Source organism: Denticeps clupeoides, chromosome 14 (genome assembly GCF_900700375.1).
Source record: "Denticeps clupeoides chromosome 14, fDenClu1.1, whole genome shotgun sequence".
In the NCBI taxonomy this organism is placed as follows: Eukaryota; Metazoa; Chordata; class Actinopteri; order Clupeiformes; family Denticipitidae; genus Denticeps; species Denticeps clupeoides.
The window spans coordinates 12,777,665-12,805,421 of NC_041720.1; the positions used below are offsets into that span (position 1 = coordinate 12,777,665).

Below are 27,757 nucleotides of genomic sequence, written 5' to 3' on the forward strand. Positions count from 1 at the left end.
TTTTAGTGTGCGTGAGCATTTGTTTGAAAACATGGACGTAGGCTATACTTGCTGTTTAATAACAGCATGTATAGCAGTAATTACGCTACTATTACATATTATTAAGAAATACATACATGAAGCAAAGCAAAAAAGGAAAGATAATATTAAACTTAAACACATTGGTAAGGCAGGTGAAATGGGGAGAAATGTTCAGACACGAGGGTGGACACAAGGCAGAGACACAATAGAAGAGAGTTAGGATTCAAGCGCAAGTTGGTTTATTGCAGACATGACAATATAAACAGAGACATGGTCAAAAATACAACATTCAGGGTCAGTACTTAGGGAATAGGGAGTTTGGAGACAGAGAGTGGGAAAGGCAGACACTGTAACAGGGACGAGACACAGGGGACCAGGCAGGACAACTTTACTCAGACCAAGGGAGACGATCAACCTGGAGGGGAAACACAGACAAGGGTTAACATAGACACTTGGACACACTGACCATGGGGAATGCAGACACCACCGTGCGGCCATGTGGCAGGAATAACACACAGCAGAGCGGGATCAAGGGAACACTGCACAGACTGAGACAGACGAGACACGACAGGGGACAAGCAACAAGCTGACAAGGACCCAGAACACTGGTGCAGGCATTCCTATTAAAGGTGAGGAAGCAGCCTGCACTCAGTGCACCGGGACCAGATTTGTTGGCAGTGCGGTGGCCACATAGGAAGGTTATGTATTATTGTTATTATTGTTATTATTATTATTATTACCACAACTCTCTCTATTCCTCCCCCTCTCTGTCTGCATTAAGAACTTTCTCACCAACCGGCCCCAGACTTCGCTCCTTGGCCCCCAATGTCCTCCATTCGCACACCGAGCACCGGTTACCCACAGGGCTGTGTGCTGAGCCCCCTCCTGTTCTGTGTCTACACCCACGACTGCAGTCCGGCCCACAACAACAATCTCATCGTCAGATTTGATGACGACACCACAGCGGCCGGACTTATCTCAACGGGAGACGAGGCAGCTAACAGAAAGGAGGTTCTGAAGTTGGCAACACAAAAAAAAAAAACATTCATTGTGGACTTCGGGAGGCACGGCACCAACGTAGCCCCCCTTTACATCAATGGCGAATGTGTGGAGAGTGTCCAAACCTTCCGGTTTCTCTGTGTCCTCCGCTGACGTCTCTTGGACAAACAACATCACAGCAGAAGGCTCAGCAGCAGCTACACTTCCTGAGGGTCCCCTTGAAGCCCACCCTGGACTCCAACCTGCTACTGACCTTCTACCACTGGTCCATTATATTACAGTACGGTATGGCAGCTGCACCATGGCAGACATGGCAGTCTTGTAGAATGTGTAGTTACGTACGGACTGTGTGTGGTACGAGGAAGGCGCTCCACAAGGTCACCAGGTCTGTGGATAAAACCTATTGGCTGGTAGATACAGAACAATGAAAACCAGGACAAACCAGGACCTTTTAAGCAGCTTTTGTCCAAAAGAATTCCAGGCTCTAAATTGAAAAAAAACCTGCTATATCTCCATAAAATGCCACATCACTAGGTGGATTAAAGAGTAAACAAAAACCAAGTGTGGATTTATTTTACGGTAAAACACAGTGCCTTGCTGCAACGCGACTTTTTAAACACATTTCAAGCTATAAAATACCTCTGAGATACATCTCACTTAAACGCTGTATGTGTCTAACTCATTTCAAGATCGTTTTAAAGCATCGCTCAGGAACGGTCTCGATTCCTACGGGCGCGTTGTTTTGTTCTTTTAGAAGCATTACGGCTTTGGCCCCGCCCCCCGGCGGGGCTCCTGACCAATCGCGTGCGGTCTCCTCGCCGACGTCCTTCGTTCAAATACGACGAGGCGCCGGGCTCCTGCTGTCCACGTCTAACCAGGGACGAAGTAGGTGTTTTACAGTTAGTAAGTAAGTATTAGTAGTAGTAAGTAAGTGTTATTGTACTAAATCAGAGAAGTTAATTCATACGACGCTGCTGACGGGGGGCGCGTTTTCCTGGTTTTTCTCTCCGGAGACATGGCTCGGCAGGAGGCTTTCTCTTCCCGTCCGGCCCCCGACGCTCGGAGCGTTCAGCAGCGGAGAGAGTAAGTTCCCGGCGCCTCTGTCCGCGTCGCCCGGCGCCGGGTTTCACCCCCGAATGACCGTGTTGTCGCCGCTACAGGGCTTTTGAGCTGGAACTCCGCAGCTACGCCGGCGCTGACCCCCTCGGCGTCTGGGACAGGTACGTCAGGTGGATCCGGCGCGCTTACCCCGAGGGCGATCCGGAGCGCGGCCTCGGCGCTGTGCTGGAGAGGGCCGTGCGGTGCTTCGCGCACGAAAGACGGTACCGCGACGACGGTCGCTACGTCAACCTGTGGATTTTATGGGTGGGTGCGGAAAAGGACCTTCTGCGATTCTGAATTCATGTCCTACAACTCGGATGTCTTCGTCTTGGTCCTAGGCGCAAAACTGCTCCAAGCCTTTGGAAATGTTCAGCCACCTGCACGCCCAAGGCATCGGGGTCAAGCGGGCAGCGCTGTACTGTGCCTGGGCTGAGGCTTTGGAGAAGCTGGGAGATCTCCACAAGGCCAACGCTGTGTACCTGGATGGCCTGAGGAGCGGAGCGACGCCTCAAGATGAACTCCAGACCATGTACAGGTAGGCAGCAGTGAGCTGGCGGAGGAATGAACGGGTTTTTACATCCATTTACAGCATTTATCAGACAGCGTTATCCAGAGCGACTTACAATTTTACTTACAAAGTTACAGGGACGGTCCCCCTCAGGGTTAAGTGTCTTGCTCTGGGACACAATGGTAGTAAGTGGGATTTGAACCTGGGTCTTCAGGCTCATAGGCGAGTGTGTTACCCACTAGGCTACTACCACCCATCCAGGGACTGCAGCCATGCGCTCTCTTCCAGTACCAGTCAAAAGTCCCTGTATTAATGTAGAAGACATGCAAACTCGTATGGAATTGTGTAGCAAACCAACCAACCAACATATTCTTAATTTCAAACTGAGAGAATGCCAAGAGTGGGCAGTGGTGGCCTTAGCGGGTAAGGCAGCAGACCCGTAGTCGGATGGATGCGGGTTCGAATCCCGGACCGCCGAGGTGCCTCTGAGCAAAGTCGCCACGCGCTGCTCTCCGGGTGCCTTTCATGGCTGCTCACTGCTCACTTAAGGTGATGGGTGAAATGCGGAGGACATTTCATTGTGTGCCTCACTTTCAAAGCTGTCGTCAGAAAGACAACGGTGGCTACTATGAAGAATCTGACATGTAAAGCATAATTCCATTTGTGCTCCTTCGTAGTTTAGAGGTCATCAGTATTCATTTACCAAGTAGAAAATATAGAGAGAAAAAAACAGTGAATGGGAAGGCATCTTGACTGGTACGGTATGTCCCACGCCAATATTCAGTGCCGTTTCTGGTAATATGTGTTCAATGTCAACTCTACACCTAGAAAATCTTGATTGTTTGCAGAGCTTTTCAGAACCGGATGTCCTGCAAGATGTCTGCACCCAGGATCGGGGAGGGACCTCTGCTGAAGTCAGCTGACCTCAAACCCAATGAGCATAAAAGGGCACTGGCATCTGTTAGTAGGGATGGAGAAACCATGCAAGGTGTGTGTGTGTGTGTGTGTGTGTGTGTGTGTGTGTGTGTGTTTTTTGTATATATTTAGAAATCACCTATAGAGAACATAAAATTTCAGGGTTTGTGTGGTCATTAAGAACTGGAATAGTCATGGAATTTGAAAAGAGGTCTTGAAAAGCTTTTGGAATAAGAAATAAACATATAGAGTTATGGAAAAGTCATTGAAATCTGACTCATGAACGTATAACGAAGTACATGGTTCCAGTAAAGCTGTGCAACAAACGTTTTTACAACTAGAATGCTTACAACTAGTACGTCAGGTGGTACTGAAAGTGAAGTGATTGTCATTGTTAAACACTGCAGCACAGCACACGGTGACACAACAAAATGTGTCCTCTGCTTTTAACCATCACGGTGCTTTTCTCAGTGGCACCTTGGCGGACTGGGTTTTGAACCAGACACCTTCTGATTACAGGGCAGCTTCTGTAACCGTGAGGCCACCACTTCCCCAGCACTTCTCCTTTTAAAAGTCATGTAAATTACATCTTGCTGGCCTGTGGTGACTACGATTTGGTTGCACCGGTGAAAGCAAAGTTTGAGGTGCTGAGTCATTTTGACCAGGACTAAAATGTCACATTCTTGAGCTATATGTCCATGCACACATATTAATAACATAGTTATAACGTACAATCATCCAGCACTAATGTTTGGGTTTACGACAGGGAAGCAACAATGAATTTATATATATGTGTGTGTGTGTGTGTGTGTGTGTGTGTCTAAATGTATATATAGTTTACATTTGCGATCACCTTAGAGTAATTTTAAAGTCATGGAAATTCTTTTGCAAAAATGTGTAAGGACCCTGCACAATGTCTTTTTGCTCACAGGACGTTCAGGTTCTCTGGATGTTTTTCCATCATCTTCAGCTCCCAGCTCTGCTTTGGCCTTTGAGTTTCTGAATCAGGAAGGTGGAAAGTCAGACCCCAGTCAAGTTTGTGTAACCGCAGATGAGAACAATACCATGCTGCAGAAACAGGATGAGGCTGAGGTCTGCAAATCCATCTACGGTGCTGCATTATATTTTTGGAATTTTGAGATAAAATAATTAAATAAATAATCGTTTTTCTTTATGCTCTGTTGTATAGTCTCTAATCGCAACTGTTGTGGGAAGTCACATCCAGCAACTGTGAGTATATGTCCCATAAATGATCCATCCTATGGTTAGAGAGAGAGGAGAGAGATTGCCATTCTTTCATAATGGCCAGAGCACCGAAGAGTCCGGCAGGGGCAGCTTGTCAGGAGGACGATCACGATCGAGTGCAGATAATGTACTGCAAGGATCAACTCATCAAGGGCCCGCTGGAATTCTCCTTTGAGGAACTGAGGGCCGAGCGCTACTTTAGCCAATGGAGGCATCAGTTGCAGGGTAGGTCCCGTTATGCCCGAAAACCCATTGCATTTGCAGTGATTCCAGTTTGCTGTGAAACTGAAAACCTTTGACACTTACTGTGCATTTTGTGACTATTTGTAGCTAAACTCCTATTCTAGTGTTTTGATGCAACGCATACGTGTGAGTATAGTAAACCAATTTAATCAATGCTTTTATATTTAACAGACCTAATAATTACGTGCTTTTGAACAGGTTGTGCACAATAGCTTTCACCACAGCACTAAAGGACAATGTAATATTCTTTTATTCTTTTTTTTTTTTTTTTTAGCCCAAAAGCAAGGTGACTGGATAGACAATGAGCGATATCAATTACCACTTCTTTTGTTGCTGTTGTTTCTCTCACTCTACAGAATTGACCAATGACTTTTCCTTGAAATTAGTTAGAACTGAAATGTAAGTTTCCTGACCTAAATCCCCCTGTCTTTTATGCTTTAGAGAAACAGCTGTACCTTAGCAAAGTGAAGGAAGACCTGAGGCAACAGCTTGAGAAGATGCAGAAGCAGAATCTGCAAGACGACTGCAGTCCTACTGTCTGTGTCCAACAACAGGTACAGGTTGGAAATCATTGTATGCATTAGGGGTGTTAGGTAGTGACACGGCAATCTATCGCAGTGTTTGACATTGTGATATTGTGTCGATACAGGGACATCAAATGTCTACATTTTTGTATACAAATTTAGTCCACTGGGTGGTGCTGTCGAGTGTTTGTCGAGGTCAGCAGCGCAACTACAACCTCCACTCCTGTAGATGGCGCTATACAGCTGGGTACTTTGAATTACTGCTTGGCATTTCAGGCCAAAAAAAAATTTAAATTGTCAAACATGACAGACCGATCACAGCATCTTGTATTTCAGCTCTGTTTTTACATTTTCAGAATATCGTTATGTAATCGTATTCTGACCCACGTATCGTGATATGTGTCGTATCGTGAGATCCTTGCCAATCCTTGCCTCATATGCATTTTCACATCTCTTCTGTATTGAATATGTGTTTGATATTTCTGATTTATTATTGTTATTTTGCTTTCTTTAGGAAAATGAACCCTTCAAAGTGTATAATGAGTCTGAAGCTGCATCCACACCACTGTGAGATATTGGTTAAAGATTTATACATGATAGAAAAGCATGCATAAAACTGCATTTAAACATATTCTTAATAGTCAGAGTTAACATGTTACAATAAATATGCATATAAATATTATTTTTTTTCAGGTTAGCACTAACCAGTTTAGTTTTGCTTCTCAGTCCTCTGTCGTTTTATAAAAACTGTCCCTCACCTTTAACCTTTCAGAGCCCATACTGTCAGTCACAAGGGTGCTGATTGCTCAGGTTGGCTTCACTTTTACTTAATAAAAGTGAATGTATTCTCTTTACCACATACAGTTTTATAAGGACTGTGTGGTAATTTGGACTTTTATTCTGCTTTCAAGGTGTGAGCGCACCACCAAAGTCAGGCCCTGCAGTGACCGAAGCCAAGCCATTCAGCATATTTGAAGAATGTGCCACACATGACATGTAAGCGTCATACTTTTAGCTAAAGGATTTTACTTCACCCTTTCATTTCCTAAGAAGAACTGAAGTTTCAGGTCTTACCTTTTCCATAGCACAAGCGTACCCTGCGCTGGCTTTTCTAGACGCAAGTCACTGAAGCTTCCCCCACCCATTCTGAAATTGAGAGCTTCTTCAGCAAATTCTCCGACAGAAAAGGCAAGTAAATAGTGTTTTTTGCATTACGCATGTCTACGAATTCTGTTCTGAAGTTTGTTCAGCTACACAAAATCCCACTTACAACAAGCCATTTTCCCATCTTCCACTGAACATGGCGCTGATTGGTGGGTTTACGGCATTCCTGCTGCTTAGAAATTAACCCAGTTGTCGTTGTTCATTTAACAACCTCTTCTTATTCACCCTGCCAAGTCTTTATATACAAAATATATACACACACTCCTACTCACAATAAGTAAGGGATATTGTGAGACTTAGTGGATGTCTTTCATACGGTGTTCATTTCACTTCATACATTTTTGGGATGGGGGGCAATTGTATTGGGGTGATAGACACACCTCATTTTGTGTTTTCCATGTAATGGCCTCATTGTGTACAGGGGTTTCTTATATTGGGGCCAATACCAAGAGACAACCTTTCTCAATGTGGCATCAATTTCAACATTCTGGGGGTATACAAAGCTGGTATTGTCAGTAATTCCAAGTTCATCATTCAAACAGCCATGAACATACAACGTCACTTAATGGACGATCACCTGGCCATGGTGCGCCTTCGGGTCGGTGGCAGGCAGTCAGATGTTGCTCGTGATCTTGGTATGTCTCAAAGTGTCATCAGCAGACTTGCATCAAGAAACATAACTACTGGCAGAGTTCATGACAGACCCAGGAGTGGAGCCCCATGAGTGACAGACCGCAATGATGACCAAAAAAAAAAAAAGTGAAGTGATTGTCACATGTGATACACAGCCGCACAGCACACGGTGCACACAGTGAAATTTGTCCTCTGCATTTAACCCATCACCCTGAGTGAGCAGTGGGCAGCCATGACCGGCGCCCGGGGAGCAGTGTGTGGGGACGGTGCTTTGCTCAGTGGCACCTCAGTGGAACCTTGGCGGATCGGGATTCGAACCAGACACCTTCTGATTACGGGGCCGCTTCCTTAACCGCTAGGCCACCACTGCCCCACTGCCCCAGTACATAAGGACCTATGCACTCAGACATCGTTATTCAACTGCCACACAGCAGCAGGCCCATTTACGACATGCGAGGGGTACCAGGGTCTCCAGCAAGCCATTCGCAACCGACTCCACCGCTTTAGCTTGAATGCCAGACGACCATTGCAGGTGACTCCACTGACAGCAAGACACCGCCGTGAACGTTTGCAGTGAGCACAAGACCATGTGACCTGGACAATGCAGCAGTGGTCTGCCATCAGGTGTCTGGTGATCTTGCACAATGTCACTGGAGAAGGCGAGGTGAGCGATACGCTGATGTCAACATGGTCCCCAGTGTGGAGGAGGTGCAACAGTCTGGGCAGGCATCACTAGTCAGTGCAAAACCAATTTGGTTGTTGTACATGGCTCCCCAGAGCCCCAGAGACATCATAGAACCCATCATCATCCCCCAATTCCGCCAGCACACCCCCAACTTTCTGTTCATGGATAATAATGCTCCACCACATCATGGCAGAATTGTCACAGCTTGACTTCAGGAAGTTGGGGTGCCTCATATGGTACGGCCATCAATGTCCCCTGACCTGAACCCCATAGGGCACATCTGGGACCAGTTGAAGCATAGACTGAATGATCATTCCCAAACCCCACATTACCTGGCAGAACTGTGTGAAGCACTAGTGGAAGAGTGGAACGCATTGCCTCAGAACAACATAATGAAACTAGTGAGGAGCATGAGACGTCACTGTCATTTTGGCAACTGGTCGAAAACACCAGTCACTGACATTGTACATTTTTGTTATTTGGGGCTATCCCTACTATTGTTGGGGTAATAAATATTAAACTAATGAAAAAAAAAAAACACAATTTTTTTAATACATTTATTTAATTAAAATTCAGAGCAAATAGGAAATGTCATATGTCAGAGCAAATGTCATAAAATACACATTCCCAAGACTGAAAATATGTCACAATCGATCTGTACATCACTGCTGTACAGAGGCCATGAACTCTTCAAAGTAGAATTAGACTAAAGCCCAATCTTCATTACAGGAAGCCAGTGACAAATCCATCCAACCCGAAGATGCCATTGTTAATGGCCACTGTAACCAGCCCCTAGACCAAATCCCAAATGACACCTACGAGTTTGTACATGCTGCTACACTGGCTTCCACGCCGTTTTGTGTGGTGAAGGGACTGGGGGATGGTCTGGGTCTAACAGAGGACCTCCGAGCCTTAACCCAAAATCCAGTAGATGGAACCAGACAGACAAATCCAGCTTCGGTCACTGAGGGCAAAAATTTAAGGTAAGCTTATGTACTCTTATAAAGTCTTAACGTGTTGACGTTAGTAATGTCCCCTTTTTGTTTAAGCCATTGCAGCTTTGTTGAATAACGTGTAAATATGTTTCTGGTTTTTAAAAATATGAAAAGCCCAATTCTAGAGATCAGCCAAGAAGGGGGCTTTGGATCATCCGTTTGTCAGCAGTCCGCAGGGAAACCCAATGCTTTCCTGGAACCGGTGACTGATGTGGAGATGGAGCCGGCTGCTGTCCCTGGTGAGTCCTGAGACATTTATGAATGTTTGAGACTAGTAAACACCTAACAGGCTGGAATGCCCCTGACCGCATTGATTGGCTGATTGGCCACCCCTGACCGCATTGATTGCTAATGAAATAACTGAGGGGTTAACTTATTGTACATTAAGGGATTTTTGTAATAATTGATTGTACACTATACAGACTGTAAAATTATTGTTCAAATATGATAATTATCGTACAATGCTGTGCTCTGAAACCCATCATTTTTTTTATGGCTTGTGCAGCGCAGCATGCCACCGCGTGCTACTCAGCCGCCTTGTTGAAATTTGTTGAACTTTGACCACTGCGTGTCGTGATGCGTTGTCGCGCGACCGATAGAATGGCTGCATTGAAGCAGGCTAATGTCCAGCCTTCCCCTTCAAAACACTCTCTCTCTCTCTCTCTCTCTCTCTCTCTCTCTCTCACACACACACACACACACACACACACACACACAAAAGTTATTGTCTTACTGGGACTATAAAAGAAGCACACATATTTTTTGCGCTGGGCCCAGCGACAAAGGCGGCCCGTTTTTGCAAGGAAGCTCAAACCTCACGGCGAGCACAGTATATCCCACGTCCAGGCGGCATTAGTCTACCATAAATTGCGCATATATGTCCATGTGGTGATCTCGGGAGCTTCAATACTTTAGTGATAGTGATAGTGATTGTCATTGTGAAACATTACAGCACATGGTGGACACAATGAAATGTGTCCTCTGCTTTAATCAATCACCCTGAGTGAGCAGTGGGCAGCCATGACACCCAGGGGAGCAGTGTGTGGGGACGGCGCTTTGCTCAGTGGCATCTCAGTGGTACCTTGGCGGCTCGGGATTCAAACCAGAAACCTTCTGATTGCAGGGCTGCTTCCTAAACCGTTGTGCTACCACTGCCCACCACTGTCTTTGGTTGTGGATAATTATTTATTTATTTGCGATGTTGGGGAAGTGTTGTCAGTGGGGTAATCGCCACGTTTCACACCACGGTTAACCGGAAAACCAGTTAATCCCTGCAACCCTAGTCATGATGTTTTAACATGTTTCATGAATGATTTTTAATCCTGAATCAGATGATACTCACTGTCAAGAATTCTAAGTATACAATGCTTGATATTTTGGGGTTCATTTATGTCATCATGAAAGATGTGATATTGATTCTCATATTATATGATACCCACACAATCATTTTGACTGACAAATAGATTTTCAAACAATTTTGAGTGGATGTTGCTGCCAATTCTCACTTTATTATTCATTTTTCATTGTTTTTGTTTCCTTTTTCCTTTTTAAATTTATAAATCCACAGATAAGAACCCATGCAGTACGGACATGCGACAAGGGCTTTTAAATAAAGTGGATTTGAATACCCTTCCCAACCTCCACAGAGTACCAGGAGCGATGCCCAGTGTGGATGATTGGTGTTTTGGTAATGTTTAGTTATACTCTTATACACAGAACAGGCCCCATAACACAATTGTGTCGTGTAGGCCTGTATGTTGTAGGGTTTGGTATCAAAACCCAGTATTACACAGGACAGTGATTTAAAGAGTGTAGTAATATGCTCCAACATAGTCAAACTGCTTTGGGTACTGGAGAAATTTAAGTCATATTATAATTGCTACTGGAAAGTCACTTTTGAACTAACCAGATCCTTTATGAAGACATTAATATATGATACATGGCAGTCCAAATAAATGCCTTATTTGCTGAGATTAATTAGAAGAATTAAATATGTTCTCATTCATTAACACTGCTAATGCAGCTGACTGTCATCTACTGTGCACTCACACATAGGCGTTGCATTAATGCTCGAGGTTGAGCTCGTATGTGCTCTGAATGGTGCACATGCTTAAACCGCAAAAAACACAATTCACAGGAATTACATTTAGGTGTCGATGAGTTCAGGGATTTTATTAAGGCTAATGACAAATGAATATAAAATACTGTTACAGACAGAAATCATATTTTCATAATGACCTTTTTTCACTTTTGTTTTATGGCAAGGTAACGAAATGCTGTTCTTAAACAACCTGGGCAGCAATGGTAAATACAGCATTCTGACTTCAACCGACAATCTTTTTTTTGTGGCCAAGGTAAGTCAGTATACTGTTTTATTTTCTGTGTGTGTGTCTAATTCTCAAGTTTTTACTTGTTGCTATTTTGCATGCATTATTTTTTCCCCCTCAGGTAGATTCTAGCACAATTCCGTGGGATTTCTACATTTCCTCTCAGCTTCGGGCTCGACAGCCCACAGGGATCCATGGCCCAGTCCTCAATGACAGCAGATGCTACCTGTATGATGACGGTTGTGTGACACTCTGGAGAGTACCCCAGGAAACAACTCTGGCTGTGTGTGTCCATGTACATTTTGTTCATGATGCGGTACATTTAATGTGACAAGAATCAAAATTGATAAAGATGAACTGCTGTGTTATTGTCAACACACGGTAGGGGTGATAAACCGTGATCAAATAGGAACTTTTATTGGACTATTCTGACCTGAGTTTTTCAGCTAAATGTTAATTCCTTAGACACCCCTTAGGAAATGTGGAATAAACACATTTTAGAAACATTCATTATTATTATTATTAATTTTAATTTCAGGACTTAATGCAAAATCTCACAGATGAAATGCAGGTGGCTTGTATTGCTGCACGGATTGTAGAGACAGTCAAGGAGCTGCACTCCTGTCACCTTGTCCATGGAGCCCTCAGGCCGGAAACACTGCTGTATTCCCCCAGGTAAATCAACATAGACCTACTGTGGCCCAGCAGTATGGTGGAATCCAGAGGCTCCCAGTAACATGAAGAGCTCATCAACTTAGCCAGTGATTGAAGCAGAATGCGGACATGCCAGAAAAATTAGGCTATTTGTAACTGAATATTTTGTGTCTGTATCTGATGAGATGGATCGGATTTCTTTGCTGTATATTTTACATTTAACCACTGTAGTTTTGTGTGTCTCAGCTTTTCCTCGGGGTCTGACTCGTGTGCTGGGGTTTTCACGATGATCGACTTCTCCAGTTCTGTGGACCTCGAATTGCAGACTGAGGTGGAAACAGTGGGTTTGCTCAGCTCCGCTGCTGACTTCATAAGTCAGGGTGTCCTGTCAGCATGCGCCACCCCTTACCAGGTACAAATATCACTCTTTGCTGCGCTTAAAATATTTGTGTTGTAAGACTTGTAATACGTAGCCTTTCCCTCTCCCCTCTGTCTGTAGATTGACCTGCTTGGTGTGGCAGACACAGTGCATTGGTTGCTGTTGAAGAGAGGAATGGAGGTGGTGAGGGACTGTTGTGAATTGAGACTTCAGGACAATTTAGAGGCCAGGTACTCTTTATCTGTGAAATTCTGGCATGAAAGGACTGGTTGGTTGGATCCTTTTGGAATTGGTGACATTATCTGTGTATGCCACAGATATCTTTGTCTAAAAAGTTTATTTAACTGATGTTAATGTTTTCTGAAAGAAATTTCTAAGAAAAAAATGATTACAAATGAAGTGACTTGTGAGATGACTTATGAATAACAATATTTCTACACTTAAATATTTTTGGATGTCTGAGGACTTGGTGATTTTAGGTAGAATTGAGGCTAATATTATTATAGTGAATGAATTCATTTAATCAGGCAGCTTACAAACTACACCAAGCAGTAGGGTGGTAGTAGCCTAGTGGGTAACACTCTCTGCTACCATGAACCAGATGACCATAAATAGTGCTGTTAATGTAAATATGCAGCGTGTATGATTTGAAATCTCTGACGGTCCTTTAACCTTTGTTCCTAACAGGTCGTTAAATGCCTTTTGGCATAAGTTCTTTCAGAAGATTTTGAACAACGGAGAAACTTCAACCCTGTGTGTTTTGTCGGAGCTGCTAGAAGACCTGGGAGCATTTGCTTCCCCCTACGCAATGCAGTGTTTTTGCACAATGTGACTTTCCTTGTTTAGCACCTTCTTTTAACCATCCGTCTGTGTGTGTTTATGTCTGTTTGTTCCAGTTCTATGATTAAACATTGCTTATTGAATAAGAAATGTTTGATTATAAGCATGTCCACTAACACTGTAGACACATGGTCCCCAACCACTGGGCCGTGGACCAGAGTCTGCAGTGTTCAAGGCTGTCTGGACGTCTGCAGATCAGCAACATGTAGTAACACTGTGAACAACACAAAAACATCACAACGTGCAGAGTGCGAGAAAGAGGTACGATAAATTAACAGTGCGTCGACGCAGCATGTCACAACCAAGTGCGGAACAGACTGGTCCAACACAACAAATAGGCCAATAAATAAACAGCACGTCCATGACAGAGGACCAGTGTAGGGATGAACCAGAAGACCACAAAGTCACAGGTTCAAACCCCACTTACTATCATTGTGCCCCTGAGCAAGACACTAAATCCTGAGTGTCTCCTGGGGGACTGTCCCTGTAACTACTGACTGTAAGTCGCTCTGGATAAGGGTGTCTAATAAATGCTGTTAAAGGAATCTCCTGCATGTTAGTAAGTCTTGTACACCCATTTTGCAGCTTAATGGGCACCCACATTTTCATGATCAAGCCTTCCATTATTTGATAAGTGTTTATAGGCCATGGGTCTCCAGTCCTGGTCCTGGAGGGTACCAGCTGGCACAGCTTCCACCACACCCGAAAAAAGTTGCTCAGTTTCACCCTGGACCAGGTCTTCTTTAACCTTTAGGCCTCATATGCATACTCTGAGTTTGTTAGACACAGTAGCATGCTGTGCGTAAGCGTGACCTGGGACCCACTGCACCCAGAACGGTCATGCAGGGAACCAATCCTTTCGCTTTTAAATGACGAGCCACATACAGTACAGGCCAAAAGATTAGACACATTGAAAACACATTCAATGTATTATCTTTATTTTCATGGCCATTTACATTTTCAGTTATTTCACTTTTTTTGTTAAGTACATAACTCCACATGTGTTCATTCATAGTTTTGATGCCTTCAGTGAGAATCTACCAACGTAAATGGTCATGAAAATAAAGAAAACACATTGAATAAGAAGGTGTGTCCAAACTTTTGGCCTGTACTGTATATTGCTGTAGTTATTGCCTCTGGCTATTGTTTAACTGCTGGCCTGGAGGGTGCCAGCTTCATTTGCAAGCAAAATAACCCAGCTCAGGTTAAAGATCCGGGTAAGATGGTGGTCTGTTGACTTCTCCTTGATTGGCCTGCCTTGTGGTCCCACCCAGCCACCCTCGTTCACTTCCCTGGAGTCATTCAGCGCAGACCTGGATGCGTTGGAGTACGGGGGCTGGGTGGTCTGTGGACAACTGTTGGACTAGTGTGGGCTTTGAAATGTGAGGCGCCTTGGCATGTTACGACCTGTAGAGTGCGTGGGATTTGTCAGAAATTGGCACCACAGGTAGGTAAAGTGCAGTTTTGGCAGAAAACCCCTCGCTCTGTCTGTATAGGCCTATTGCAATTTTACAAGCGCTGTGGAAAGCCAGTTCTTGGCGTGTGCACTTTTCAAACAGTTTTTTTTCTATTTATTTTTTATTTTTTAAAAAGTTTATGGCATGGTGGCAGCACCTTTTTTGTACTTAGCTGGGCAGGGATTGGTGCGTCTTCATACATGTGATGCACTGACCATAAATGCATTGGAAGATAACCCACCACTGTTTTTTTCAACGCACTTTGCGGCCTATTGCTTTAAGCTTTCATCACTTGCAGAAATATTGTAGAGGGTCAGTGTAAAAGCTGGCTGCATGTCAGCTACCAGACTTGTCTAGACATTTCCTCGCCATCTGTTTTTTTTTTTGTTTTTTTTTGATGATGATTCCAACCAGGATGAGTTTTTCTGTAAAGGTAAGTAGTTATGAGAATGTGCTGATTCGTTTCCTAGTTTTTGGTCTGGTGCAGACTGATGGAGTGGCTGCTAAAGGCCTTTCAGGTAACCTTTGGGTGCAGGTGAATGCACATGAATAGGCGGGGGGGTGCACAGGCTCTCGGATTGCAAGGACTAACACCTCAGCGTGTCTGTTTGGTAAGGCGAGTTAGGCTTGGTGCAACAACAAAAAAAGGTCTTTTCAGCTGCTGTCAGAAAGAAAAACGTTGCAGACCTGAACGTTTGCACAAAGAGTTATCCCGGTAACATCTGCAAGGTAGACTGGAGGGTGAGTCACCTTCACAAGAGCAGCAGTGTGTCTCTCTGGGAGCCTGGGGGAAGGAACGCACCCAGATCAGCAGAACAAGCGGGAGCCTGCAGTGTGTAGATCCGAGAAGTTGCCAGCCCTTCTTTCTCTCCTGCCTTTTTTTTTTTTTTGTCATGTGTGAACGGGAGTGAGTACCTACACGCATTTTGACACAAAGTTGTGTGAACCCTACTGCTGGATTTTCAAAATGCCAAAAGGTCGGTGATGTTTCTTTTAAACTTTACAATGGAAAGAGTTGGTAATCTCTCGACTGGAAGGCTCTAAACAGGAAAAAAAAAAAAAAAGTAAGCATTGAGAAAAGATGTGTGATGGAAAACTGACTGTTGAAAAAGTACATTTAAAGTGTAAAATTAGATGATGCAAAGACTTGCTTCCACAGACCCGCAAGGAGATTCATGTGGTCTGAGTGATTCTGCATATCTGATAATAATTTCTTATTTATTTATGGTTTTGCCTTTTTAGTGGTGGTTATTTGCATACGTTTGGTTATTCTGAGATAAACGGAAAATTATATTTCATCATCAGTCTCTCTAAATTCACGTATTAAATCTCACAGCAAATTTGTACTTTATTCTTACGTTATTGATAAAACATTTTTCCTGACATGAACCAATTAATTATTAATTCCAAATTGTATTTACTCTATGAATGTTTTATGGTGTGAAGAATTAAAATGCATACACTGTTTAATACTAAAGATAATTTCTCAGCATTCAACACGTCTTTTCCCTACGATGTTTAAACCTGTTTTGTCAGATGTAATAATAGTTGGCATGTGTCGATCAATTTTCTTTTGTTCTTGTTATTGATTTTAGCAAATCCAACCAATGCAAAATTAGTTTTTAAAAAGTTCAGAGTTATGAATTACATCATCTTATATTACCTGAAACTGGTCATGTGACACCCCTGTTCCGTTTCTATTCCACCTATAGGCTGGAAGTTTCACTGGGCGCTTCACTGTTTGCCTCCTCAGCTTTTGCAACTGTGTGAGTTGGCGTCTAATAGGTCTTGTCAGGACATATGTCCCAGTGCAGGGTTTCTCAATCCCGCACCTGGTCAAATCTAGTCTGCTTCATTATTAGGCCATTAAGAAAGACCTGAGGCTAATTCAGGTCAGGCTGGAGCGATAACGTTCCAGTAGGTTGCTTCTCTAGGCGAAGGATTGAGAAAAAATGGTCTAACATGTTGAGTCAGGAAAAGCATTTAAAGAGTAGAGGTATCTCGCAAAATAAACAGAAAAGCAGTCCTCAGACACTGTGTGGTGAGGATTAAGCCTGATCAAGTTGCAGACCAGCTATAGCTAATGAGGATACTGAAAAGGGGCGGGGACAAACCATCCTTTTTCTTTTGGTGGTCATGGTCTTATAATGCATTTTTTAAATGGATAACCCTCTTTGCCTTTGTGCCCTGATCACAAGTAAAAAAAAGTCCTCTATTCTGGATTTAACCTTAGACATTTTAACCTATTCAACATATTTCCCTCTTTAATAAAAAAAAACAAGCAATTGAAACACATTCTAAAATACATTATTAAATCTTATCTGATCTTTTTTTAAATCACGTAACATAATCGAATGTCATGCTGCAGTTGTTTTTTTTTTTATGATTTTGAAGATGTCACTTTAGTTTTGTATCTGTAATGGAAACAACTATTGTCCTCCCTGACATGGACTTGGTGGCACCCCAGGCTAAACTACTTAACTAAACTAAATTTCTATCACTTTCTGATTATTGTAAAATAATACATTTCTCCTACTGAGAGCTGTTCTAAGAGAAGAAACAGCTTGTCTTGTCTGTAAAAAAAAAAAAAAAAAAAAATGCATTTGGGAGACACAGACTTAAGTTACAAGGCAATGCAGCAACAAAGCCTGCTGCAGACATGGCCTAGATCACATGCTATTGAACCAGTTTGGTCAGTGTGACGGAGAAAAGCCCTCGTTAAACATGACTTGGAGAAAGGGCGTTGCTCAGTATAATGTGTCATCACTGCTCTGTTTATGAAGGTTCTTGCCATGTGTGTCCAAATTTCACTTTTTATGAAGTTATAAGTTATGGTTACAGCATGTATTAGTATTCTCTTCTCTTCTCTAAAATGCATGAAGCTGTAGCATTGGGAATTATTGTCAATATTGCATGAAATAAATGACACCTTTCACCTGTCTTACTTTGGCAGGCCTCTGCTGACTAGCAGGGGGGAATCAGCATGAAAGAGGGGGCGCAGGTGTTCTCAATCCCCTCAGATCTTCCGCAGTGAGCAACACAGATTAAAACAGGTAAAACGGCCCAACGTAATTATGATGCATGTCTGTGTAAACATGATGATTGGTTTGTCTTTTTCTTTTAAACTATTAACTATTTTGAGTGCATTTGGGATTATTCACATCCTGTATGGTAAGCAATAACCATTTAATCCCTTATCTCAACAATAGCTCTTGATTCCATAGACTTTCTGTGTATAATTTACTCAAGTCGAAAGCAAATATGAAGTGGCTTGTTTGGACAGGGAACTTTATGACTCAGAGTCAGGTGGCAAAATATCAGAATGTTCTGGGCTGTTTCTGTAACTGGGACTTCTGCATGACTATTTTAGACCCTTAGAGAGGAATGAGATCAGAAATTGGTGCATTGGTCCAGTGGAAGAAACACACCCATAGGCCTTTCAGAACACATATGTCACACAGCACTGTTGTAATGTTAATTTTTTTATGCTTGACAAAGGGAGTGGTCAAGCAGTCAACAATTTGGCCAAGCCCTTTTAACACAGATCCATAGCACAAGATTGGTATTTTGTATTTAATGAATATTCTGTGTGATCGTCTGGATGCCAAGTCCATGTATGACCAACATTCAATGGTCCAATTATGTTTTAAGTCAAATACATTTGCTCCTATAGTTGACACTGGTACAAAGCAGCTTACATGTATTAATTACAGGGGCAAAATGTGGTACTACACACTTGTTTGCTTGTGTAATTTAAAGTGTCCTCAGGATTTCCATTTCGATAAAACAAAATCAAGCACTTGGTAGTTATCTGTAGAACCTTAGTTGGGATATTACTTAAATCTGAATAAAATGAAAACTAAAATACTTTTAAATCACATGAGCCCATTTTTCTTTCCAACAGTACATAGCAGAATATAACAAATATTTAAATTGGGAAATTGTACACCTTTATCTACTAAATGAGTTCATTTTAAAATAATTATGCCTTCTACAGGTCCTAAAAGGACACGTAATGGCTGAAAAAGCAAGAAGGTTTTAAAACATTGAGCTGGAAGAACATCCATTAATTTACAGCATTTATCAGACGCCATTATCCAGAGCGACTTACAATCAGTAGTTACAGGGACAGTCCCCCTGGAGACAGTTAGAATTAAGTGTCTGGCTCAGAGAAACAATGGTAGTAAGTGGGATTTGAACCTGGGTCTTCTGGTTTATAGGCGAGTGTGTTACCCACTAGGCTACTACCACACTAATTGATATCAGGTCTATGATTAGCTATAAATTGGATGTCTTCGAAATCTCTCGAGATATCTCCTTTACTGGATGGATGCCCATGGTCTTCGAGGCCTCAGATGAAGCTGCATCACTCATCGTCATGACTGTGTCAATGACATTACTGAATGGGACCAGGAATACTTCCAGAAACTACTGTCAGTAAACACATGCCACCGTACCATCTGTAGCTCTATCATGCAAAATAGAAGCCATATGTGGACATGGACCAAGTGCCTTTCGTATCCTATGAGCCAAAACCACCAGCATCTTTAATCGTATGGGGTTGCATATGAAAGTGCATACAAAATGTGCAGCTTGCATGTTTCGGAAGGAACTATGCTGAAAGGTATTTAAATGTTTTAGAGCAACAAACAGCATCAGTCCGATAAAGTTGACTGGAGATTAAGGACACAGTTTACAGATGTACCTCAAATGACCAGCCAGTGTTCAATTCATCTGAACCCGAGGCTGTTTGTTGCCACGTCGATAAGATCAGTCAATAAATACAGAGCCAGACCTCATAGAACATCACTATAGATCATGCCACTGCCACTTCGTTGCCTGTTGAAACAAGCTTGACCATTACCTCGTCTTTAAAGTATGTCCGGAAAACAATCTGTATGGAGAAAATCAAACCTCTGTCTGCCAAGCAGGAAGGTCATTCCGATAGGCTCATTTTGAACAAGTCCCACCCCTTTTCTCAGCCTCTGGCTCACCTGGCTCTTCTGGTTTACTGCTCATGCAAAAAACAACTGTGCACTGTTTTCCTCATTCAGAGAGCTTCATGGGATCAGCATCCATGGCTTCTAATAGGAACGCTGTGGTGTCGTGCCATAATGGGACTCCATCCTGTTTCCTACAGGCCTTTTTCTGCTTCAAGATGTTCCGCAAGAAGAAGAGGAAGAAGAGGCTGGAGATCTCTGCGCCCAGGGACTTCGAGCACAGGGTGCACACTTCCTTTGACCCGGCACAAGGTTGTTTTGTCGGCTTACCATCCCAGTGGCAGAGTCTCATTGAAACTTTGAAAAGACCTAAGCCTGTGGTGGATCCTGCCACCATTACAACGGTGGATCTCAGACCCAGGAAGGTAAGAAACCAAAGAGAACCAGCCATCAACTGTCCAAATTCAGACTTTGATTTGAGTATTTCAGTATTAACTGCATAATTATGATTTTTTCTTATTGATTTTTTTTCTTATTCATTTCATGGAAAGTAAGAACCCAATACATTTGAACGGTAGTGTATATACCTTAAGCATTTTATTTAATACAAAGAGGAAATTCTATTCAATGAGAAAATTCTTTAAATTCTTTGTTGTGATGTCATGAGGTGCCTAAAATGTCACCTGTATGTCACCTAATATGTTCCCTGCTTTTGTCACATGTTTTCATGCTTCAGGGAACCCATGCAGAGATGCACAGACACTCAGACCACTGTGCCTGTGTTGTTTTGCAGCCTTTTCATTCACATACTGTCCACAACCATTCCATGATAAAGTCACATAATAGCAGCAGTAGCTCTTGTCACTGTTTTTTGTTAAGTACATTATATTATACATAATATACATTATATTATATTTAAATTATATACAATTATATTTAAAAAATCTTGAGAGATTTTGTTTAATACAAATTTCCTAAACCTTGAATATTTAATTTGATAGACGAGTAGAAAATTGCCTATAGATACAGAGGCACGGGCCTCGTTTTGACCCTCTACCAATATGCTTTTCACACAGACCTCAAATTAGCGCTGTCAATATCTGATTATTTAAAACTTTAAGATTATTCTCACAATTTTATTTATACCTACTTTATTAAGCATTCATGTTAGCACGCCAAGAATGGGTGACATTGACATTGGGTCCATTGACATCCTTTTCATAGCGCCGCAGTCACCAGATGCCAGTCTTGCTTTTGGCCACCCAGAACCATGCAATTGTGGTCATTTAGAGATACAGGGCAATGTTTTCAAATTGGCACAGCTATGCAAAATTATTTTCTTTCACGTAGAATATCCAACACCCAGATCTTTTATGTTGTAAACAGAGTTTGACATTTGAGGAGCCTGTTGATTGAAAGCTCTCGAAACGAAACTTCCTCACTCATGTTACGTGGAAGATTGTGTTCCTTTTTTGTTTTATACAGATCCCTTTGAACTTATTTTATACCTTTGAACGAACTGCACGTAGTGCAGTGCTTACCACCAAAAAAGTGACCATAGATGTGTTCCAAATATGTTCTTTCACCTCTATTACAGACCATTGTGCGTGGAAGTTTCATAGGCCATGGCGAATACATCTCAGCTGCTATCATGGAGATGACCAGGCTCTCTGTATCCAGCTCGAACTCACTCCGAAGACGAAGTCCGTCAGTGAGGAAACGTGCCCAGTCCATGGGTTGGATTGGGGAACTGCCTGAAGGGGACACATACCAGTATGAGGAGCTAAAGGCTGAGGCCCAAAGAAAGCCTTCCCCTACAGACTGGAAGAATGGCATAAACAGTGCCCGCATCAGAGCTGGCAGCCCCCAACTCAAAAGCTCAACACTAGACCCAAATGCCACGCCACCAAGGGCCAAATCGGTCTATGAAATGTCCCTCGCACCTTCTTCAAGCCCCAGTGCCCTACCCAGTGACAGTGGTTCACCTTTGTCCGGATGCTACAACGTGAGGAAGTATGCCAGCAGTGAGGCACCCAGACCTCAAACCTACAATGCATCTCAGAGGCCAGCTTCATGCCTGCTGGCCAATCCAGTATCTTCCCAGCTGCCAAACCGAGTTGGTGTCACCACGAAGCTGGAGAGAGCATCTAGGGACAGTCCTACCAGGCCGTACTCGTCACTTGACCTAACGGTTGGTTGCTTTCAAATGCGCTGATTTGTTTTGAACCATTTTTTTTTATCATTTAAGTCATGCAAATATTCAGTAGTTGGCAGTAGGGTTGTCTAAGGCGCATTATAAAGTTTGAGATGAAATAATATAGTACAGATCAAACCGGTGCAGTGTTTTTTTCAGACAGATGACGTATTTTGAGCTAGCAGAAACATATCACTATCCACAGATGCGCTGGAGCAACAGACTATGGGTATAGATTGGTGTTTATCTAAGATACATGAATTAATACATGTTAAAATTATTTATCACAATTAGCACAGCAGCAGTGAATTGTATTTTGCAGTAAATTGTATTTAAATTTAGTTTACAGTCCAATACTGCAGGGCATTTTGTGATTGAATTCGGATTAATACCAAATTATGCAATGAGTTTTATTTTTTTAATCGATTCACAGTCCTAATTACAGGAGAAAAGAAAACTGGTTCTTGATTATTGTGTTTTCCACTGTAATGGTTGCTGTGTAAAAATGTGTTCTTTTTATCAATTTCCTGTCAAATTTAAAGGGTCACCCGGCCAATAGCCTGCCCAATGGCACCAGCACTCCAAAACTGTCCAGTAGAGCATCACCTCACAGAGCACCGAGGCCGTCTTCCAGTTACTTCCCTCCAGGCCGCGCAGATGGTGGCAATAGTCCCATGCTCTTACGAGACAGCTCTTCCCAGCCCTGGTCTCCTCCAGCAGGCTCTCCTTTGATCGCCCCACCAGAGGGCGTGGCAGTCCACCTCTGTCCAGACCAGACACCTTCTTCACCTGTTGAACCAACCTCTGTAACTCATGACGAATTTAAATCCGCTCTGAAGACAGTCGTGGACAAGGGCGACCCTCGCACCTACCTGGAAAGTTTCGTAAAGATAGGGGAGGGTTCGACAGGCGTGGTGTGCATTGCCCGAGAGAGGCACACTGGCCGGCAAGTGGCGGTGAAGATGATGGACCTCCGTAAGCAACAGAGGAGGGAGCTGCTCTTCAATGAGGTAAAAACAGAGCAGCACCTATGGACCGTTGACAAATAAATTCTCTTTGCAATTTACTTTTAAACGTTTATGAAAAAAGAACCACGTGCACTTCCATCAGGTGGCCATTATGAGAGACTACAGGCATAGGAATGTAGTTGAGATGTATAAGAGTGCGTTGGTGGAGGAAGAGCTGTGGGTTATTATGGAGTATCTTCAAGGTGGCGATCTGACCAGAATTGTTTCTGAAACCAGGTGAGCGCTCCAAATAAAACTCCAAACACTTTAATATTACTTAATATACTTTACTTTATTATATCTTGTTGTATTCAAGAAATAAAGAATATAGAAATGTATATTTAATGAAAAATGTTACTCCTCTCAGCCAGAAGAAAATACACATTGGATGGCTGTGTAACAAAATTGTTTCATGCTTTTTATGCCCAATTTTGGCCCACAAAGACCTCTTCCTGTACACCACTGAGCAGTTTTTATTTATTTTATTAAAAAAAACTTGCCACATAGGACAAGATAAATCAGGAGTGTGTTTAATGTATTGATGTTCACTCAAAATATCTGGCCTCTAATGTAAATGTGTACACAACTAAAGAGCTTTAGAAGAGGCCACAATGTTCCATTGAGCAAACCATTAAGATTTCAAATTATCTAAATTAATGCAAATATGTCCACAAGTGCCTAGGTTGTGATAAAATGAAGGAAAACATATCTTCTGGGTGCTGTTTTCTGTGTTTATACCAAGTCAGTGACCAGAAGGGGGCAGCAGATCCTGCTCATACAGCTCCAATTTTAGCTGACTATATTCCACTAGTGCAAAAACTGAAATTATTATTGCATGCAATATATACTGAGAGAAATATATCCAGATATATATATATACATATATGACACATACAAAGTTTGCACTGTGACACATACAAGGTTTTGCATGGTTTATTGTAAATTTTTTAAGGTTGTCATGCATTTCATTCCCTGTGTTAACAGCCTCTATGTTTTTGTGTGTGTGTATATGTGTGTGTGTGTGTGTGTGTGTATACTTGTCTACTCTCTCTGTAGCCTGACTGAGGAGCAGATCGCTACAGTATGTGAGGCAGTGCTGCAGGCCCTGGCATACTTACATGCCCAGGGGGTTATCCATCGTGACATCAAAAGTGACTCCATCCTTCTTTCTCTGGATGGAAGAGTAATGTTATATATTTTCAAAAACTTGAAAATGACCTTGAATGACCTGATCAAACCAATATTATAAGATCCCTCATTAACATCTATTAAACATACATAGGTGCATATTTGAATATATTAACATTTACATAATTTATCAGACACCCTTATCCAGAGTGACTTACAATCAGTAGTTACCGGGACAGTCCCCCTGGGGAGTTTTTTTTCCATCAGGTCACTTTACATAAATTAATGCTTGAATGAATCACATGTTGTGGTTTCCATGTCTTGATAATTGCTTTCCAGGTCAAATTGTCAGACTTTGGCTTCTGCGCCCAGATCAGTAAAGACATCCCAAAAAGGAAGTCTCTGGTGGGAACACCGTATTGGATGGCTCCAGAGGTTGTCTCAAAAACACCCTATGGCACTGAGGTAGATGACAATGGCTGAGTCTATTTCTGTGCCCACTCTGTGGCATCCTTTCCACTAGCCTCCTGTCTATGTTTAAACCAGACGCCTGGTGATTGTTCGGTCACAGACAGATAATACAGCTTCTAATCGCCTGTGTATCCCCTCCTGAGATACTGACCTGTTGTTTTTTGCTCATGCTTATCACAAAATTATAGCAAAGTCGTCAGTATGTATTGTTGTTTCGATTTGTGTGGGGTTTTTTTGTTTTCTCTATGAAAATGGAATTTCAAATTGGAATCTCCAGAAACAGAACTGCTAAAACCTCTGCTGTGTGTGGTAGGTGGACATCTGGTCTCTGGGCATCATGGTTGTGGAGATGGTGGACAGGGAGCCTCCCTACTTCACGGAGACACCAATAGCAGCGATGAAGAGAATTAGGGATGAGCCAGCACCAACAGTCAAAAACACACACAAGGTGACGACCTCTCTTGACTTACCTTCACCTTGAAATAAAAAAAGTGCAAAGGATTTAAAAACCACAGACATTCTGTGTACTGTTTGGATACTTGATTCATTAATAGTGGCTGCACATGAAGCAACATCCTTTTTATTTTAATGCATAAAAATTTTCAAGTTTTATATATATTCTGATTTAGTAATGGAAATAAACCACAACATACAAATTCCACTTTATATGTAATGAATAGATAGTGTTATTTCTGTACAGGATCATTTAGAAAATAATTAGAAGAAACCCACATTTGCATCAGATACTAAACTAGACTTAATAGTTTTAATGCAGGGCATTTCCAACCTAACTTTTTAATGGTAAGGTTTACATACTTGAATTTAACAATGAAATCAAAAGATGCTTCTTCCATATTATTCTAAATACTTGTATGTGCTAGTGTGTACTTGTTTGTTGGAGCAATTTTACAATAAAAAGAAATCATCCATATATGTCACCTATTAAAGACATTATTTTTGAATCTGCAACATTGCTTTAGTAATAAATATGGTGCAAGTAGCCTGTTATAATGATCACTTATGGCAACACTAATTTCACCTAGGTGGAGTAAGATAACTGTAACTGCATGGTGTATGGTGCATTTATAGTTATTTACAGTCCTTCTTGATTTAATGTAGGGGTAAGGAGGCAATGGCGACAGACCCTTTTGAAGAAGCAGAGTCACTTCATTTTACAGAATGCACATGCAATTCTCCCATACATAACAAAAATATATTTCTCAATATATTATGTAACAATATAACTCGTGTGTATTCATATATTGTGAATTGTACATAGTAATATATGTTGATATATTCTATAATAATATATTTTATATGTAAGCAATATATAAATATATGAAATGGGATATACAACAATATATGGAAATATTGCAATTATTGCCATTTTCATATATTGAATAAATACATTTTTATACTATTTAATATATTATTATATATTGCAAATATATTGGGAAGTTTCTCACATTTTGAAATATATTTATCAATGTATTGCAATGTAAATTGCAGTATATAGCAATCTATGTTTGTTTTGTAAGGGCTGCCAGAGTCACATTAAGTTTCACTTGCATTGACTGAAAAGGGCTCAAAGAGCAAACACCCCCTAATGGGTGACGACCATCATGATTTAAGGCAACTACAAGTCAAAATTCCCTAATAGAGGAAAAAATTGCCATTGATGCTGCAGTTGATCATTAATTACACAAAATTAGAAATGTTCCCATATTTACACTAAGAATTTCATTTTTTTTGTATAGATCTCCCCAGTTCTGAAGGACTTTTTGGGTGCCATGTTGACTCGGGAACCCCAAAAGCGAGAGGATGCCACCAAGCTCCTACAGCACCCCTTCTTACTGCAGAGCGGCTCACCACAGTGCTTGGTGCCTCTTGTGGAAAAGTTCCGCAAACGAATGTCTCACTGCTGACACTCTTCCATAAGACTGAGAGGACATCAGGACTGAGCTGCAGAACACAGGAACCATCAAGAACTGAAAAAAAACACTTGGTTACAGGGTTGCAATGCGTAATTTGGATTGAAATATATGAAAAAAATGAATATGTTTTTCTACAAAACATGAAAATCGCTGCAATGTTTACCTCTGTACAATGTCAAAATGACAAGGTTTATCTTAAAGGATGTACATAAAGGTGGAATGAGAACAATATTGCCCTACTAAAAACAGAAGCACTGTTCCATTGAATAAATTACCTCAGAGTATTCTTGCCCACTAAAATCATATTTCAAATACATATATTATTATACTTAAAATCCCTAACGATAAGGTTGCTAACCCATTACAATAATAAAAGGGGGTATTAAGTGGTTAAAGCAGCGGAATTAAGTGCAACAACTAAATTCTGAGTAACTCTTGAGGACTCGTCAGATCAGAAACCAATATCCATGAGCTGACACATGGTGGGCTATTGTTGTACTTGGAGATAGCAGGTCCCTTGTTATCTCAGCTCTCTTCACTGAAGGTTGTTCGGCATAGAGACTCATTAGAAGTGTCCGTGTTTTAAGATTAATCAGGGTAGGCTGTGCCAAGTCAAATGTTCAGCTCAATGAACAGTACTTTTAATGTTTTTCTAAATGTAAAATGAATGTTTAGAAATGTTGAAATCATTTTTCTATACACACACACACACACACAGTACAAGCCAAAAGTTTGGACACACCTTCTCATTCAATGTGTTTTCTTTATTTTCGTGACCATTTACGTTGGTAGATTCTCACTGAAGGCATCAAAACTATGAATGAACACGTAGAGTTATGTACTTAACAACTGAAAACTGTACTATATATAGTCATTTTCCTGTTCTGATGCTATAATGCAATGTTTAAAAGTATTTATAGCTGAGTATAGGCCAACAGTCCTTTTCTCATGCCGCTGTAACTTACGAGGGCAGTACCTTGAGGTTCCGAAAAGACTGTGTCTGTGTAGTCCTCCTGGACATTCAGGAATTCTGTAGATCATTTTAACAAGGAGGCCGCATGCTTGGATGTTATTTAAAGAGACTTGAGTGGAGTGATAGTCAGTGTCATCTATCAGGAAGGTTTGTGATAAGACCTAAGGCATGTGGAATGGCAGTGAGTGGAATGGCTTTTAGCATTTAGGCTTACGTCTCTGACTATTTAGGAATTTAACAGGAATCAAACTGTTAATTTTTCTGTTAAATGTTTCTGTAAATTGTATATGTGGCAACAATCGTTTTGTCATTGTTCAGTTTTTCATTCTAGAGAGACGTTATCAAGACTGGTCAGCACAGGGGTGTGAGTTATCCAAATAAGGAAGTTGACAGGTTAAGGTCTGCTGAGTGCCCCCAAAC

General features: G+C 41.8%; 2 protein-coding genes across 11 annotated transcripts; both read left to right on the forward strand.

Moving 5' to 3' along the window:
• Positions 1–1,861: 1,861 nt before the first annotated feature.
• Positions 1,862–13,280, forward strand: LOC114763543 (mitotic checkpoint serine/threonine-protein kinase BUB1 beta-like). Of its 4 annotated transcripts, XM_028953294.1 has the most exons (22): positions 1,862–1,927; positions 2,034–2,103; positions 2,181–2,385; positions 2,460–2,656; positions 3,478–3,617; positions 4,476–4,636; positions 4,734–4,774; positions 4,854–5,014; positions 5,474–5,586; positions 6,071–6,123; positions 6,329–6,366; positions 6,468–6,552; positions 6,642–6,744; positions 8,768–9,021; positions 9,148–9,272; positions 10,601–10,720; positions 11,299–11,387; positions 11,482–11,643; positions 11,899–12,035; positions 12,261–12,426; positions 12,514–12,623; positions 13,081–13,280. In XM_028953294.1, exons 2-22 carry the CDS (start codon positions 2,036–2,038, stop codon positions 13,223–13,225), a joined length of 2,673 nt encoding a protein of 890 aa, XP_028809127.1. In that variant the 5' UTR covers positions 1,862–1,927; positions 2,034–2,035; the 3' UTR covers positions 13,226–13,280. The 4 variants fall into 4 exon arrangements, with proteins under 4 accessions (XP_028809127.1, XP_028809130.1, XP_028809129.1 ...); XM_028953295.1 differs by having other exon boundaries at positions 1,908–2,103; XM_028953297.1 differs by lacking the exons at positions 12,261–12,426; positions 12,514–12,623; positions 13,081–13,280 and having other exon boundaries at positions 11,486–11,643; positions 11,899–12,029.
• A 1,265-nt stretch (positions 13,281–14,545) lies between these two features.
• On the forward strand, positions 14,546–27,636 carry pak6b (p21 protein (Cdc42/Rac)-activated kinase 6b). Of its 7 annotated transcripts, none has more exons than XM_028953192.1 (11): positions 14,664–14,680; positions 16,403–16,456; positions 17,644–17,743; positions 19,831–20,055; positions 21,228–21,821; positions 22,367–22,834; positions 22,935–23,068; positions 23,888–24,014; positions 24,299–24,424; positions 24,744–24,878; positions 26,188–27,636. In XM_028953192.1, the coding sequence occupies exons 4-11, from the start codon at positions 19,849–19,851 to the stop codon at positions 26,353–26,355; spliced, it is 1,959 nt and encodes a 652-aa protein (XP_028809025.1). In that variant the 5' UTR covers positions 14,664–14,680; positions 16,403–16,456; positions 17,644–17,743; positions 19,831–19,848; the 3' UTR covers positions 26,356–27,636. The 7 variants fall into 7 exon arrangements, with proteins under 7 accessions (XP_028809027.1, XP_028809025.1, XP_028809023.1 ...); XM_028953190.1 differs by lacking the exon at positions 14,664–14,680 and adding an exon at positions 15,572–15,667; XM_028953191.1 differs by lacking the exon at positions 14,664–14,680 and adding an exon at positions 15,703–15,754.
• Positions 27,637–27,757: the final 121 nt, after the last annotated feature.